Source organism: Polyodon spathula, chromosome 8 (genome assembly GCF_017654505.1).
Source record: "Polyodon spathula isolate WHYD16114869_AA chromosome 8, ASM1765450v1, whole genome shotgun sequence".
Taxonomy (NCBI): domain Eukaryota; kingdom Metazoa; phylum Chordata; class Actinopteri; order Acipenseriformes; family Polyodontidae; genus Polyodon; species Polyodon spathula.
In genome coordinates, this window is record NC_054541.1 from 17,100,436 (window position 1) to 17,117,114 (window position 16,679).

Sequence of the window (16,679 nt, forward strand, 5' to 3'; positions counted from 1 at the left end):
CCAACAAAACGAGAGCGGCAGGACCGTGTCATTCGTATGAAAACTCAGAAGCGGTCGCAAATCTCGTGCGTTGTCAGGGTCTGGGTTTCCTCACTGAAATATCTTCTACATCGTTGTCTGGATTTGGTTTGGCAACATTAACAATTTTGTTACACAAGATAGTTCACCCCTCCTGACAACAAAGTGCCTGTCACAGTATTCAGGTATTTGTTTTTGTGCGCAGGATTGTAATGCCTCTCAGTTGAGCACTTTAATTGGATCAGCGTGTGTTGAAATTGCCGGAATCATTAAGTCAGTCAGATTGCAAGTAGAGACCTGTTGCCAAAGAGCCTTCATTGAAATACTATGCAAAGTGATGCATCATTTCACATGGGTCTCTGGTGCCAAGGTCTGTTGCCGAGCAACTGAGTAAACGCATGTAAAAGGAAGCTCGACATCCTGCTAAGAGGGAGAGTGACCGGAATTAAACTGCAGATGCTTAATCTAAACAAATTCACATTGTAATGTTTAATAACCAGTACTTTTACGGTGAAGATTCATCCAAAATGTTATTTATTACAGTAGGTTGGTCCTTTTACATGTTTAACATGGGAGGGAGGGGGGGCAAATTCACTGAGATTTATTTAACTGAAAAATAAATAAATAAATGCATTTCTTTTAGCTTCATTTTCTATCTAGTTGTTTTTATCATTTGGGCCACTCTTATTATAACTGGGATTTAAACACACACAGGTTTTGTTTGTAACCCGACAAACCCATTCCGCAATACTGCCCTTGCCTCCAGCTCCTTTAATCCCTTCATTGCTGTATATATACGATGCACATGCTCAGCTGGCTGACTACGCATTTTAAACATCTGATATTTCAAGGCTGTTTTAGTGTTTGCTTTTTACCTTCAAATTTTCTAAACTACCTGCACTCTCACTGTGGTTGCCATGCAATCGCCCTGGATTCCAATAAAAGGGAGAACTTTGGCTACCAGAGATGAGCTTTTAACGGCTTATCAGCAGTTTGCCAGCCTGGGATTTAAATAACCTACCTATTAACGTTTATTAGGCCATGTGTAGCCATCGTCAGTTTCCATAACGGGATAGAGAGACTTAAGGGACCCTATTTGAGTGCAAGTGCAGAGGCAGAAGCACATTCTGTTACAGGAATACAAAGATATAAAACTAGCAAGAGATAACTTGGTTACATTATTATTCGGAGTAATTTCTTGTAAATTGTATACAGCTCAAATGATTTTATACCTCTCTGAAACAGTACGGAGGCTGGACGCTACCCAGAGACCCCACACACTGCAAGCACGATGCAGAAGAGCAGGGCTCATCTGTAATCATTGATTACAATAGTGGTCATTAATAAAAATCGTAAATACTGTATAGGGTGCTTCATAATCTTTGCAACGTTGTCGGATAATCGCAGAAGCTGGAGGTTTATGCAGAGGATGATAAGGAAAAAGGAAAATGTCAATGACAGAGACTCTGTGATGCACCGTTTGGCCAGAGGGTTGTACAGTAATGTCAACGTTTATGTAAAATTGAAAACAACAATGTTGTATGACTTATGAATCACCTTGTACTGTACATACTAGACGACATACATTGTAATAATCAAAAAGAAATAAAGATCTACACATCTATATTGTTCAGTATGCCGCATTGTGTTACTGTACTTTATATGCTGGGACATTTCCATATAGCAACTTACCTGCAAGTCTTGTAAACGTATTAATGTAAGCAATATATAATGTGGTAGAATGGAAATCAGTTGCATGACATTAAATGTGAATGATACCAAGTAGAGTATGATAATAACTAAAGTGATATTATGGATATTGTTCTCATTGGCTCCCATTGTATTCTGGCTGGGAAATTGTAACATGGTGGTATATAAGCGGGTGGTGACATTAACCAGATGAAAAAATCTGATTAATACATGGTGGGCATGCGTTCATACATGAATTGACACCTCACAATCTGTTTATTCATGTATGAATGCATGCCCACATGTGATCAACAGCATCTGTTACAAAGGAGCATGGAGTTAATTAGATTCACTTGAATTAACCGGACATGAATTCTAAATGAACTCAGAAAAAGTGCATAAGATATTCAGATGTTATTCCTGTGGTATTCATCTGGAATTCAATATGAATTTGCATTCACTATTTTAAAGTGTTACAAAAACATGCATTGAATAAACATGGGAAACTGCTTTCAGACAGTTGAGACCCTAATAAACATGAAAAGGGTAGGCAGAAGAAATGTTAAACAAGATTAGCAATCTGCATCAAAAGCAATTTTGAGGAATGTGACAGATGCTAGAAATCAGCCGTTTCCACTGGCAATTAAGAGCATAAAAAAAAATTGAGGACAAAGCTTTAAAACAAATCTGCCAACTCCCCAGAGGTGAACAGTTCAGAGGTTTGTGGAACAGAGACTGAAATTAAAAGACTCGGAAGATGGCTGTTAAATGGAAAGTTTTCTTATTTAGTTGTTGCCAGTGATTTTACCTCCATTTTCTCCCCAGTTTAGAATTACCAATTGTATTTTTATTACTCTCCCGGTGACTTGGGGAATGGCTGCTGACATGTGTCCCTGCCAAGCCACCTTTTTTCTCACTGCAGATCCACAGTGAATCCATTGCCAGAGGACAACACAGATCTGAATGGCTCCACTGCAGACCTGCTGATGCCACAGGAGTCAATGGTGTGCAGTGAACTATGGATTGCCCTGCTGACCTAAGCCCTGCCTACCCAGGCGGCGATCTGCAAATTGTGTGCCGCCCCTTGGGAACTCCCATTCATGTTTGGCAATGACATAGCCTGGTTTTGAACCCACAATCTCCAGGATGTAGGGTGCAATCTGCACGCCATGTGGAGCACCTTTACTGGATGCGCCACTCAGGAGCCCCATGGAAAAGTTTTCTGGTCTATATGTTTTTTCACATCTAGGCTTGGGAGATTGGGAATAGCTATGGATACTCATGTGACTGCAGCCCCTTCTGTGTGGCTCTGATCCCGTAAATTTGTCTGGACCAATTGCTGTAGCATCTGCTCACTGGGATACACAGAGATGGGAAATCAATCTCATTTAACTGTAACAATTTAAAATGATGTGAGCAGGAAGACACACACGGCTGTCTTGATTCCCCCCTCCCCTAACCCCCTTAACCATCCTCAAAGGCAGCAAGGTAGCTGTCACACATGCATGATTAAAGATGCGTTGGAAATTTGTGGCTTGATAATGTAGTGGATTAATGTATATGCCAACTCCATGTGGAGGTTTGGGGTCTAACTTATAACTTAGTACAGTATAATCACCACATAAAACCCCACAGTCTAATCATATGTTGTTGTTGTTATTGTTGTTGTTTATCCCTTAAACTACTAGATTCTTGCCATTTTATTAGGGACCTGTGCCTGGACCTTATTTGCCCTGATCTCAGCCTCAATGTGTCTCAAGGGATCCTTTCAATCATTAATATTTCACACAGTTACTGCAGAGAAGTAGTCAGAGGATCGGGATTAAGAGTCGTTCAAGTCTTTCCCAAACATGCTTAGTTGATCCAAGAATTGAGCTGATGCCTGGTGTCGTGCTACTCAAAACATTCACACACTATTCTGGCACAGTGGCTCGTTGCAATATAGTCTTCAAAGTAGCCATTGCCATCAGGGTACTAGTGTTACATTGTTGGGACGACTAGATCCATAATGATGCTTAAGTAAAGTACAGCATTTGATTAGCCTTCCTGGGTAACGAAGGGATCCAGGGTATACCACACCCCACACCTGGGCAAAGCCAAATCCAATTTGGTAGACAGGTCCTAATAAAGTGACCAGGCAGTGTATACAAATAAACATCATATACATACACTGGATGATGATTACTGTAGAAATTGTTGAGATACTGAAGGGTTTCAAGCTAGCGTTGGCTAGCGTTCCTCACTGGTTCTGAGATATTTTTTATAATATCTATTTGACATGAATAGCACATTTTTCTGTAAATAGCAGTAACCATTTAAGCCTAGTGAGAATGGATAATACTTAGTGACCATCAGGATATCTGCCACTTTGTGATTTTAGTATAAAATATACATTTTTTTGTGAGCTGTGTCTCCGAATTTTTCATTTGATTTTGATGTTTTATTGAACCTGGTAAAATGGGGATAATTTGTTATTTCATTAATGAATGAATGGATTTATTTATAATTTGTGGAACTGGAAAGAAGTCTTGGGGAGTTATTTTAATAATGACTTATTTTAGGTTGGTGGCAGTCGTAGTGAGGTTAAAACTAGACAGGTTCCAAACATGAACCATTTCTGTTGCCGAGCACATATTTGAAATTCATTCTGTCCTGAGCACTGACAGCTGCTGCCTGGCTTGATATGCCTGCTGTGGATTCACAGGGAACTAGTGAGGTTCATCTGCGGAGGCTCAAGCCTTTGAAAGCGATTTGATCCAGATTAATCTTGCGTGGAGATTACCTCCAGCTGGCTTTTTAATTTCAGCAGGAGTGGTGAAGGCAATGGTTTTAATGTACGTGTTGATTGTGTGATATATTTCTTTAAGCCGTTTACACAGGGTGCATACTATTTCATGAGTGAATTGAGCCTGTACAAAGAAACAAAACCATGAAATTAGTTCATTGGCAATCAGAGCCCTCAAACTATGCCAGCTATTTGAGGGCTCTGATTATTGTGTGGTTATTGGCAGTGAATGTTCATGTGACAACCATGTTCTTAAAATGAGAGTTCATTCACAGGCTGCAGGCTCGCTGTGCAATTGAGTCAAGTCTTAGAGAGCCTAAGCCAGTTCTGAGATATCTGCAATTAGAAATGAGCATTTTACTTGAAAGGAACTGGAGAGTCATGTGGTCCTATTCACACAACTGTAAGACATAACCTATTTGAAAACTAAGAATATACTTACCACGCCAGGTAAAACAATAGGAATGTATACAGTGAAACCTCTCTACGAAGGCCAGACAACTGAGGGTCCATAGATTTGAACGATTTTCTAGGTATTTTTATTTTAGTTTTCTGAAAACCCAGAAACCTGCTATAAAACATTGTGAAAAACATTTAAAAAACATAGTGGGACATCCTCCTGCATCAAATAAAAACTGTATACCATGAATGGTTATTTATTGTCCTGTATATATGCATCATGAAGAATATGCACAGTATATTTTTTTACATTCTGGTTTTGCAGCTCCATTATTATTTGAGGTCTCAGTCAGAGGTGGGAAATGTTCGTCTTGCTTAGATGCCTTGCCAATATGTACAGAAATGTATATTTGTATGTGATGTAAATGTGCCCAAAACTGTTTCCACTGGGGTAGATCAACATTAATGCAACTGAACTTCATGTTAATTCAGCCGTAGCTTCGTTGTCGTCTTGGTCATCAAAGAGATGCTCACAAAAATAAGGTCTCACACGTTTAAAGTGATTTTAGCTAACAAAATAAATCTTACCTGTTTTGCACTTGCATTACCTACATTTGTCTCAAATGTGCAGTTTTGAAAAAAATAGCGAACATGATTTTTCATTGTTAAACATCTGGTACTATGTCAGGTAAAGAAAGTTCTCAGTTTATGTGCTGTATTCTCAGGAAATATGTTACACTTGCAATTCCTAGGTTATTTCACATCTGGGTGAAAGAATTTTACTGACTGAAAGTCAGTCAATAGAAGAAGCAGCTGATTGGTCAATGACAGGAAAGAAGTCGTTGAAGGGCTGGGACAATTTCATCCTCCAGGTGAAATGACCAAGGAAATGTAACACTATCTGAAAGACTTTCTAACAGAGATTTCTTAAACCTCAAATGGCAGGGGCCTTAAATTAAGCACTGAATTTGCCAAGGGAAGATTTTATTATTCAGTCCTTTTGTACCTATAGGCTAGCTAATATTTGAACAGCCAGTTGCAAAGTATTAAACAACTGCATATGGTCCTCACTGTTTGCAATCTTCATTGCAATGTCAAACTGTTTGTCATTTGCTATTTCCTCTGTTTTGAACTAAGTAGAAATAAATACAATAAACCGTGGTGCTTCATATAATCCAACATGTGCTAACTGTACACATAGAGTACTGGCAGACAATGGCCCTCTTAAAAAAGAGAACAGATCTGTATTGTTTCCTTCCTTATATTTACCCTTACAAAACAGAACACAGCTAGGGGACTCAGTGGGTTGTTGACAAGATGTCTTTCCACCCCTAGTCATGTGGTAGAGATCTGGTGGCTGTTTGTAACCTCATTATAATGGGTTATTCCTATCTAATAGTAGACAGGTGTCCATTTCACAGTTGATCTCTGAAATGTCACATGACTGTACTGCTTCTAACTGACTTATTAACCCTGTTTGAAATATTTTTTTTCAGAGTAAAACAGGTTTAAAAGGCACTGAATCATAAAAGGACACTTAGTACTGTATCTCTAGCCAAGCCCCACCCCTTGTTCGCTGTATTTTTCACATACCTCTTTAGACGTGCATACTGATAAATCCTTTCTTTATCACTCGTTTTATCACAAAACTCCTCAATAATGTGATCCAAGTCATTATTGTAGTATTATAATATCTCAAAAAGCTCTGCAAATGTCTGTGATATTCTTTGAGCGCTGGATGCAGAAGCAGCCATCGCCTTTGTTTATGTCCGTATTATCTCTGTGGTGCATGGGGCTATGAGATACGCCCTTTTTTTTGGCTTCATTCAGCTCCCATCGGTCTCACTCGGCCATTGAAAGGTTTTCTCGTCTTTTTCCAGAAAAAAAATGACTAGAGACCTGTGCTTCATGTCTTTTTGATGATGTCGGACAGGGTCCGACATAGGACAGCAAAGGGTTAAAGAAATCGGCATAATGTTGCAATTGTGATGTGCAGGGCCTAGATTCGGAAATGGGAGGGATCAAATGGGAAGTGGGCAGGTCTAACATTAGTGCGCATTGTTACATCAAATGTAGGCTGAACATAAAAGTGGGCGGGACCAAACATGTTTCTGACTCATTTTACACAATGGCAGGGGTTGTTGTGCCTGTTTCTCTTATGTTTCTACTGTAGTTGGCCCCACAATACAAATACTGTACACCAGTGGTATTAATATCAAACAGGGCCTACTGCATTGAATCCAATTTGCAACCATAAACCCCATAAGGTCACTGCTATATCTATCATGTTATTGTATAAATGACTTCACCTATACATGCAATTTGTCCCTAATAGAAGCATTTCTGCAGTTTGATGTATTAACCTGGGTGCTCTTTAGCTTCCTCCCTCGAACTGGCCATTTTCTGCCAGCAGGAAATCCTAGCCAGGGCTGATAATCCCAAATTAAACTGTCTCTCTGCTGCTGATGGAAACAAACTGGACTGATTACAAACTACATTGCATTGCTCCAATATTCAATTTTTGTAATTTTTCATTAAATCAGCCTTTACATGGATTTGGGCTGCTTTGAGCTTGTGTGTAGAAGATAGCCTTTCAACCAGCAGCCCTCCCTGTAGACAGAGTAGGTGGGGCTGGCAGAGTACAAGGTTACATTATCACATTATTGGTATAGAATAAGGAAGCCTTACCCGGCACTTGGCATCTCTACCGCAAGCTCAAAGCAAGTTCAAAGCAGATTTAGAGAAAAATTGTAATAACTCAATAGTGGAGAAACCGAACCTCAAAAAACTAAATTTCATCAGCAGTCACCCTCCCACCAGGGCCTGTTCACTCATTGCACATGCTACAGAGCACCCTTTAAGGTCAGACTTGGCCCTTCATCTCAGCTACCTTCCTGTTGCCCAGCCACAGTGATTTGCACAGTGCCAGTGCTTTCAGCTACCTTCCTGTTGCCCAGCCACAGTGATTTGCACAGTGCCAGTGCTTTCAGCTACCTTCCTGTTGCCCAGCCACAGTGATTTGCACAGTGCCAGTGCTTTCAGCTACCTTCCTGTTGCCCAGCCACAGTGATTTGCACAGTGCCAGTGCTTGGTACAAATAGTTCAGACAAGGCAGTTTAGGGGCCTGCAACCCCTCAGGGTATATATCACCAGTCTCCCTTGCTCATCCACTACAGAGTTTTGTAGACACTGCGGTCCTGTCATTTAACCTTGCTGCAGAGCACTGCAAGGCCTTGGCAGTTGCTGTCAGAAGGATGTTCAGACTTGGAGACAAATTAAAGCACACAAATGTGCCTCTGAGCATCCACATTGATCAGGCCTGCTTCTCCCAAAACTGCACTGCCAATCCATTTCCTTCGGGAGTGCAGAGTCATGCTGTGTTTCAGGTGATGCCTTCATCAGTGCCGACGCAGACTGCAACGGAGAGTGCTGGAATTGTATTAAGTGTTTTTTTTTTCATTACCCCCCCTAGCATGCCTAAAGCTGTGGATTATGCTGGTTTTCTTAGAAAGCTGTTCAGTCTCAGTATCCATCCATATAGCATGGTGGTTCGGATGTCCAACAGGGTGCTAGGTTGAGACACAGAGCGAAGTCTTATTCAGACACAGACCTCCCGTGGTGAAAGGCTGGTGCAGTAATCCAGTTCACTTGCTTTGTAATTGTGTTCCTGACATTTGGATTACGTAAATAGGCCAGATACAGATCTCACTGTGTGCCCTTAGGCAAATCACTGGACCTCCCTGTACAATTTCCTCTTAGGAAATCAGGAGGAAATACCCTGCTGAAAACCTGCTGTGATTTGCATTTAAAAAGAAGAATAAAAAACAGCAAATGTATATTTTGTCTGTTATATTTTCTTTAGAAATATTGATGAAATATGATCCCTCTGCTAGGGATGCATGTACATATCAGGTCTATAGAGAAATGCTTATTCAGAGATGAGAATTGTTTTTGCTCATGTTAATTGAGAGTGTCAGAATCTGGTGTTATATAAGGTGATGGCTGTCAGCCTTTCCATGTTGCATTTTTACATGTATGTACGATGAATGTAGACCATGGTGATCCACTTTCTCATGATACAGACACACACACACACACACACACACTTTTGCACACACAGATGAAAACGAAGATGAAGTTCACAGAACTGTAGCCCCGAGAGGGATTTGATATTCTGAACTAAATAACTCATCCTAACACACTGTACTAAACTAACCTCATGTTTGATAATGTTTCAGCCACCAGCACTGTCCTTGACTGGGGCAGCACGCTCAATAAATCATAACTAAATGGTGCAATGAACGTCAGACATGTATTTAAGACATATATATGTGCCAGAGTAAGTGAATTGTTGTTAAAGCATATATTAGACTGAAACAAACAAAGCTCAGGGTTTCATTCAATATTTATCAGTTTTAAAAGGGGGTATTTGCAATAATCGAATGTAGAGGTATTTTTCTTTGCATGTAGTGTTACAAGTTAAACAATAAAACCCACAATATTTAGTATTTTAATCATAGAAAACGAGCAACTATATAAATAATGATTTTTTTAAAAAAAAGGCAATAGCAGCCTCTTGGAATACAAAACACACAATAACTAATCATGTAAAAAAAAATCAAATAAATACAATATATTCATTCAAGTGTTCCTAAAAATCTAAACTACATTATAAATACACACATTTCATTTGCAGGGTTCTTCTAAACAATCTGACACCACAAAATATGGAGTTAATATTAGTATTAAAACAAACACATTGAACAATAAACATACAAAAGTCCCACATGTAAAAAGCCTTTCCCAAAATCTCAACTACAAATGACATCCCCATTAAAATATCTAAAACTCATTCGCTCTAAAAAATAAAAGACAATTCAGCACTTACCTTGAAAGATGTGCAGTTCAACTAATATGGTGTCTACTCAAACCATTCCACATTACCCCTTTATAACAAAGAAAGGGGGCGTGGGGGGCAACAATGGGTGCAGATTGCTGTTAACAAATGGCTGGTGTGCAATCACTATCCTCACACGTTTCTTCAAGCCTTTTAAACAAGCAATTAAAACATTTTCATTTCACCTGGTTACATATAGAAAGCTTATTCAGCCTGCCACAAGCATCCAGCTTTCAGTCACATGTGATTGGCTGTGTGGGTTTGCAGTAGTGTCTCATTGTTCTTTCCTTGCTTTCAGTCAGATCTGATTGGCTGTGTGGGTTTGCAGTGGTGTCTCACTGTTCTTTTCTTGCTTTCAGCCATAGGAATTCAGCTCAGGCTGGAGCTGCTGGAGAAGAAGTTCTGGACAGCCACAAGACAGGTGACTGCTCTGAAACACATACACATGCATGCACACACACACACACACATACAAGCGCACACACACGCACGCACATACACACACACACCCACCCCCCCTGCAGTACGAAAAGTTCTACCAATTTCTTTCAGAACTAATTTCAGACCTAATTATTCAATGGATGCACATGATGCACAATTAGAAATGACCAATAGGACTTTGTAGCTATTTCTGTCCCCTCTAAAACTGTGGGAACTGGGGGTTTGTAAAATCTCTACAGAGAATCAAAGGGAGTAGAATGACAGCGTGATTTTTGGGTTTAAACCTCCTGACTTCAGATATTTAGCTCATATAAGTCTTTTCAGAAGCATGCCTGGTTTAATTTGTGTGCTGGAATAGTTAGTAATCATAGTTAATAACGCGTGAAGCACAAAAATCAACAGAGCATGACATAGAGGTAAAACAGAGAGTAGACAGGTTAAATATTATAATTGCAGATTATACAAAGTACACATTTAAAGGGCAGCTTGATATGGGTATAAAAGACCAGTGTTATCATAACAAATTTCTTTGTCTTCTTGTTCAGATTAATTTTTCACATCCGGGTGAAACTCACACATTTAAAGCACCCGTGTGGCCTAAATACACAATATGCATGCTCTCCGAGTACAAGTGATACACCAGAGTGTAACCCTTAACCTGTCTCTCTTTAACATCTTGCCCCTGTGGAGATAAGAAATACAGCAGTAAGAAATGCCACATTCAGTGGGGGGAGAGGTTAATGGTTACACTGTGGTGGACCAGTTGCTTTTAGAGAGAGAACATGTTTGAGAGCTCTATTGAGGCCACAGTGGTGCTTTTAATCTCCTGAGGTTTAAAAAGTCACTGATGAGGTGACTGAAACAGACAACAAGAAGAATACATTGGTTAAGATAAACATGACATTTCATAGCTGTACCAAGCTGCTGAAAGACTGTGTATTACAGATTGTTTAGCAGGCTGCTCCATGCTCGTGTATTCAATAGGAATAGAGATAGAGAGGATGCGGCTGTCTCACTGATTTCAAACTACAGGAGGGTGCCTCCCTTTTAGAAATGCAGATCTCTCCCTGTGCAGAGGTGTATTGAAATTACATTATCAAGCCTTATCTGTATTTTTCCCTGTTTTGTTTCTTTTCCCTGCACTCTGCATGCGTTCCCTCTCAGCCCAACGACACGGATGTAAGTAGACAGCAGGGAGTATTTTATACAGGAATAAAAATAACTTTACCAGCAGCTTCTGAACTTAGGAGTGTGATATTGAAGATATGGATTGGCTTTTCAGATATCAAGTAAACACTAAATAGATACCCATCCTATGTGTGTGTGTGTTTGAGACTGTAAGGTAACACATCGATATATTGTATGTTTGGTGGTCTGTGAGTGGGTGATGTGTTTTTATGAACACAAATGTACAGCAATAAGTGCTCTGACAAAATCTAAATACTCTCTGACCAGGAGGCTCCCAGTTCTGTTTTTTTCCTATTAAAGTGCAATCACACTCCTGCTAAAGTTGCTCTTAACTTCCTAGACTTATTATTAAGCATTCCAGTGAAGGGAGTTTTTAAATCTGCCGTCGCCCCTACTAATACGAATATCTCTGTTACCCATTTCAACTTTATGTTTTCAGTGTCAGGGAAAGTAACGGCACCCTTCACTTAGGCACAATCCACGGCACAATCGTTCTAACAATCCACGGCACAATCAATAAGATCTAGAGTTGTAATAAAGGTTTTAGGGTGGTAAACAGCTTTGGTCTTGGTTCTAAATATCTGAGATTACTAGGTTTGGCCTCTACCACTAGCAGAAGCATTTCACATATACCAGCCAGTAGAGAAATTAACTGAATGATAAAACCACACCAGCACATCAGTAAGAACTAGGCCTGTGCCGAGCAATGAGTACAAACAGATAATCGTAACGAGTGTAGACATTTTTCCGAATACAAGTCAATACATGTGTAATTTTGCTATTACTCATTGTTTGGAAATAACATGTTTTAAAAATGCTACTGAATAAATAATAATAAATAATATGAGACTTTTAGAGAACTTAAAATATGTGCATGCCTTCTTGAAACACTTATGCAGACACCAGAGCTCATGATATTTTACTTTTGGTTGAGAGAAAGGATCCTGTTAGAACGCTTTTCATTCACACAGTGCACAGGGAGTAAAGAGTTTAAAAGGCAGCTGCAAAAACCACAGCTTTCCTCCAGTCAGTTATTTCTGTTTGTTCTCCTTTCTCTCTGCAGTGCAGCACAATAGACGGAATGTGCCCTATCAGCTGTGATGACGATGTAAGTACTTGGCCTCTTTGTTGTTGAGATCATGAAGATGGCCATGAAGAATCCAGTTGCTGTACAATAAGCTTGTCAATGAATCAAATGTAACATATATAATATCACAATACATACCTCTGATCATTTTTCAAATGTGTTCCAGTACTGGTGCTACAGTATATTGACCAAATTAATTTAAAAGGTAAACTGAGTTGCCTTGTTTACCTTTAAATGCTTTTTTGTTTGTCTCCTCTATGTTTCCATTTCACCACACTGCTAAGTATGAGACAATAACATATAAAGGCTTGTAGGCTTACAGTAATGCAGAATTGAGCAATTTAAATTAGTTCAACGTGGTACTGAACAGTATTGTGATCCAACTATGTGTAACAAGCAACATTCTGGTAAATCTGCGTACAATACAATTCATTTGGATATTGTACTCCAAATACGTAGTAGTTTGATGAAAAAATGTCATTATGTTAAATACAAAAATAAATCATTTAGGGCGGGACAGGGCCCGACATCAGACTGGAAAGGAAAAGTTCTAATGTCAGACCTGGTCTGACATAGGACAGCAAAGTGTTAAATTCTGTGAGGCAGCGCAGTGATTTAGAATGTGAGACAAGGCTCCAACTGTCCATATGCATCCAATATACGGACAGCTGGAACCTTGCTCGACCAATCACATTGCTTGTTTCACATTCCATTCCGAGCCCTGGATTATATATATATATATATATATATATATATATATATATATATATATATATATATATATATATATATATATATAATATATATAATCTGCATACTGAATAATCGTCTGTAATGGAAGTGCACTTATATGCAGGACTATTTTAGAAAAAGAAAACAAAAGGTGAAAAACAGTGGTCTTCTATCAGCGTTACTGTCACAACTTTTCTTGCTAGTGTACAGTGATGCAGATTTTTAAACAACTTGGCCCCCACTTGTTGCATTTACACTTATCTTCAGCTAGGGGGCGTGTATACTTGGACACAGGCACAGGGCTCAGCCTGGGAAGTCTGACCCAGTAGGGGTAAAGCTGAAGTATGCACAAACAATCTACTTTCCAAGCCACGAAAGGGCAAAAGCCAGATCTGTAACTTGATGCAAACAGGGTATCAAACCATGCTCGCAACTCCCCAATAATTAACATATAATCCCAGGGATAAGCGCTACTAAAGGTCTTGATGACTGTAAATCATTTGAGTTTTGAAGCTTGTCCTTCAAGTATGATTTTAATACCCTGTGAAGCCAATACACACTGCAACACTCATAGCACTGTGCAGATTGCATTGTGAGTTTCTAAACATGCTCCCCCCTGATCTCAGTCTTTCTATTTCTCCACATTCTCCAGAATCTGAACTGCTATCTCATTGACAGCAACGGCTTCATCCTGGTCTCCAAAGACAAAAAAGAGGTGAGACTCTGTATCATTTATTTTTTGGGCTGTTTGCTTCTTATGGCTATGGGTTGGCCTAAAATTTGGTATGGATGTGAAATGTGTACATATGTATTAAATAGAATGCATAAATAAAAATAAGAACATCTAAATATTACATCCAGTTCAATTCATATTCATCAACCCTTTACTTGAACACATTACAGCAATATAGAGTTACTCTAAATGCAATATAACTGTGCAGATGGTAACAATCAAAATGTCAGTGTTAGTAAGATAAGCTGATGTCTTATACCAGTGGTTCTCAGCTTTTTTCAATGTAGGGACCACCTTGGCGTTCTCAAGTCAAGCAACAAATCTAGCCTATTTTTGTTTCACATTAACTTGTATTACTATATGCAACTAACCTCAATAAAATGTAAAATATGGAAATAGGGATATTGCTATCCCTGGCAACACTAGCATATTTTATAATTTAAAAATGTTTGTTTTAACTTGTTTTAACTTAGTAATTCCAACCGAGTTAAGAATATTTAGTGCAGTGCTCTACTTTTATGCAGAGCGAAAAGGCTGGGACAGCTTGTGAAGCGGTGTTGCAATTAACAGCCTGTAGGTAAAGTGTATCTGCAAGGACAGCTTTCAGTTCTAGTAAGTCAGATGCATGTTGAGTTAAGCTCATTCTCAGGCAACCAACCCGATATCTTTTTTTCGGGTCTGCCAATAGTAGTAACTTATTTCAATCAGGGAAACAGAGCAAATACATTGTGTCAAGTTTACACCACAGTTAACTCGTTTACAGTTGCACATGATACACGCACACACGCACACGCGGACACACACAGCACTAGCTACAACCAGGAAAAGGAAGGACAAATGCACACATACAGATACAGAAGAGGCGCTCCTGTTAGGCTGCTCTCCATGTACTGTACGCAAATATTTTCACTTGTAATAATTGCCATGAAAGTAAATGTTCATAATCGCGTATGGTAAAGCTGTATTTCATATTATTTTCACTATAGAACAGCCGCAGACTGCGGAAATATTTGCTGGAGCTCAGCTCCGGCTGAACTCAGCCCTGAGTATAAGTAGTAGCAAGTATCGTTTTAGAGTTGTACCAGCTCAAAAAGAGAATACAATGTACCGGTGGCACAACTTTAGCTTTTCATTCCGCTCCTCGACTTGGTAACTTCTTAATTAATTAACATGGCACTGGCTATTATCAGAGCAGCACCAGGTTTTTGTGGGCCCTGGGCAATGGGCCTCCAGCTCCCCCCAACCTCCCCCACCAAAAAAAAATTTTATATCAAAAAGATTTTCATAATTAGTAGTCCCTCACTAAACATAAGTTGTATGATTTTAAAAAATTAATAAATACATTTAAAAAATGAATACATCTGTACAGTAGGCCCATACACAAATCAAATGAATACCTGTAGCTGTATTTCTTTTTGCTTTAGCCTACCGGTAACAGCAATAACCATGCACAGTGTGAAAATAGTAAAAAAAATATATATACACACATACACACTGTTTCATTCCTAAAATTCTAAGTGATGTAACACTTTTGGCCATAGCTGTAATAACCGTCAATGTTTTACACGTTGGAGCTTGTCAGTTAAAACTAACAGTATAGGATTTTAGCACATTCTTTTTTACTGTAGCTTACTTAGTACACAGTTAACAGAAAACAACACACACACTACAGAAATAATATTTTTTTTAAATTTAGTGCAATAATTTAAACTGATTTGACCTTAATTTTGCTTTAGGAGAAGGACTTGTTATGTTACTTCAAACTCTCTGGATATTCTCATCAAAAAGTGTAACTAATTGATTCCTCTAGTTCAGATGCACTCTCTAACCATTTTCTGTTCCAATCATCACATCCAGCTGACACACCAGATTTAAGGTTACCAGGTGTCCTGGGAAACCTGGCATTGTCACAGTTTTCAGCCTTCATTTTTTGTCCCGGTTGGAAACAGTAAAATTGTTAAATCGTCCCAGTTTTGCTAATGTCGTCACATTACAAAACTGTAGCTTAGCAGGGTAACAGTAATTTATTAGGCTGTGTTGATGCCATTCAATCATAAAATAAACAATCTTATGGATTATGTGTTTAATAAGTAATATTGTGTAACTTCCCGGGCCATGTCTAGTTTAAAAAAAAAAAAATGCCACCAGCCAAGTTAGCCTTTTAAGTTAGACCCAATTGATAAACAGCCGTTTTTATTTTTGAGATGTGATATTTGATAAAAATAAAACTCTATATATATATATATAGATATATATATATATATATATATCTATATTATAATATAGTATTATCCTGATCTAACCAGGATGGCTGATCTAATAGCTGATCTAAAATTGCCCCTGGCAATCCTAACCGGAGGTTATAAAGAGCTTTGTGATGGCGGTCCACTATGAAACGCGTTACATAAAATAAAGATTGATTGACTGATTAACCATTAACTTGTTCCAAGTTTGAGCTTTTCATTTTCTTACAGAATGTCTTTATCTATTTACTTAATTTATTTATTTGAAGGTGGATGTATTGCCCCTGTTGACAGCTATGGGGGAACTAGCCCCTGTTTTTTTTTAGAATTCGTTGTCAGCTGACCTCACAGTTGTCTCGGTGCCCTGGCTGCTACACTGGGAATGGGATCTCCACTTGCTGGGGAGCAGTGGGTGGAGGCAGTAATTTTAAAGTCTTCAGTTCTTAAAAATCTTTCACAACAATTAT

General features: G+C 38.9%; 2 protein-coding genes across 2 annotated transcripts in view; one reads left to right on the plus strand and one right to left on the minus strand.

Annotated features, from left to right (window-relative positions):
* Nucleotides 1-10,037, minus strand: part of LOC121319533 (leucine-rich repeat and transmembrane domain-containing protein 2-like) — a 50,695-nt gene extending 40,658 nt beyond the window's left edge. Inside the window, exon 1 of the mRNA XM_041257057.1 lies at nt 9,780-10,037. The gene's annotated coding sequence lies outside the window, so the exon portion shown is untranslated. The remainder of the gene's footprint in view (nt 1-9,779) is intronic.
* Nucleotides 1-16,679, plus strand: part of LOC121319534 (voltage-dependent calcium channel subunit alpha-2/delta-4-like) — a 152,652-nt gene that overhangs the window by 102,111 nt on the left and 33,862 nt on the right. Inside the window, exons 27-30 of the mRNA XM_041257058.1 lie at nt 10,148-10,209; nt 11,394-11,408; nt 12,481-12,525; nt 13,889-13,951. Coding sequence (XP_041112992.1) covers nt 10,148-10,209; nt 11,394-11,408; nt 12,481-12,525; nt 13,889-13,951 — 185 coding nt within the window. The remainder of the gene's footprint in view (nt 1-10,147; nt 10,210-11,393; nt 11,409-12,480; nt 12,526-13,888; nt 13,952-16,679) is intronic.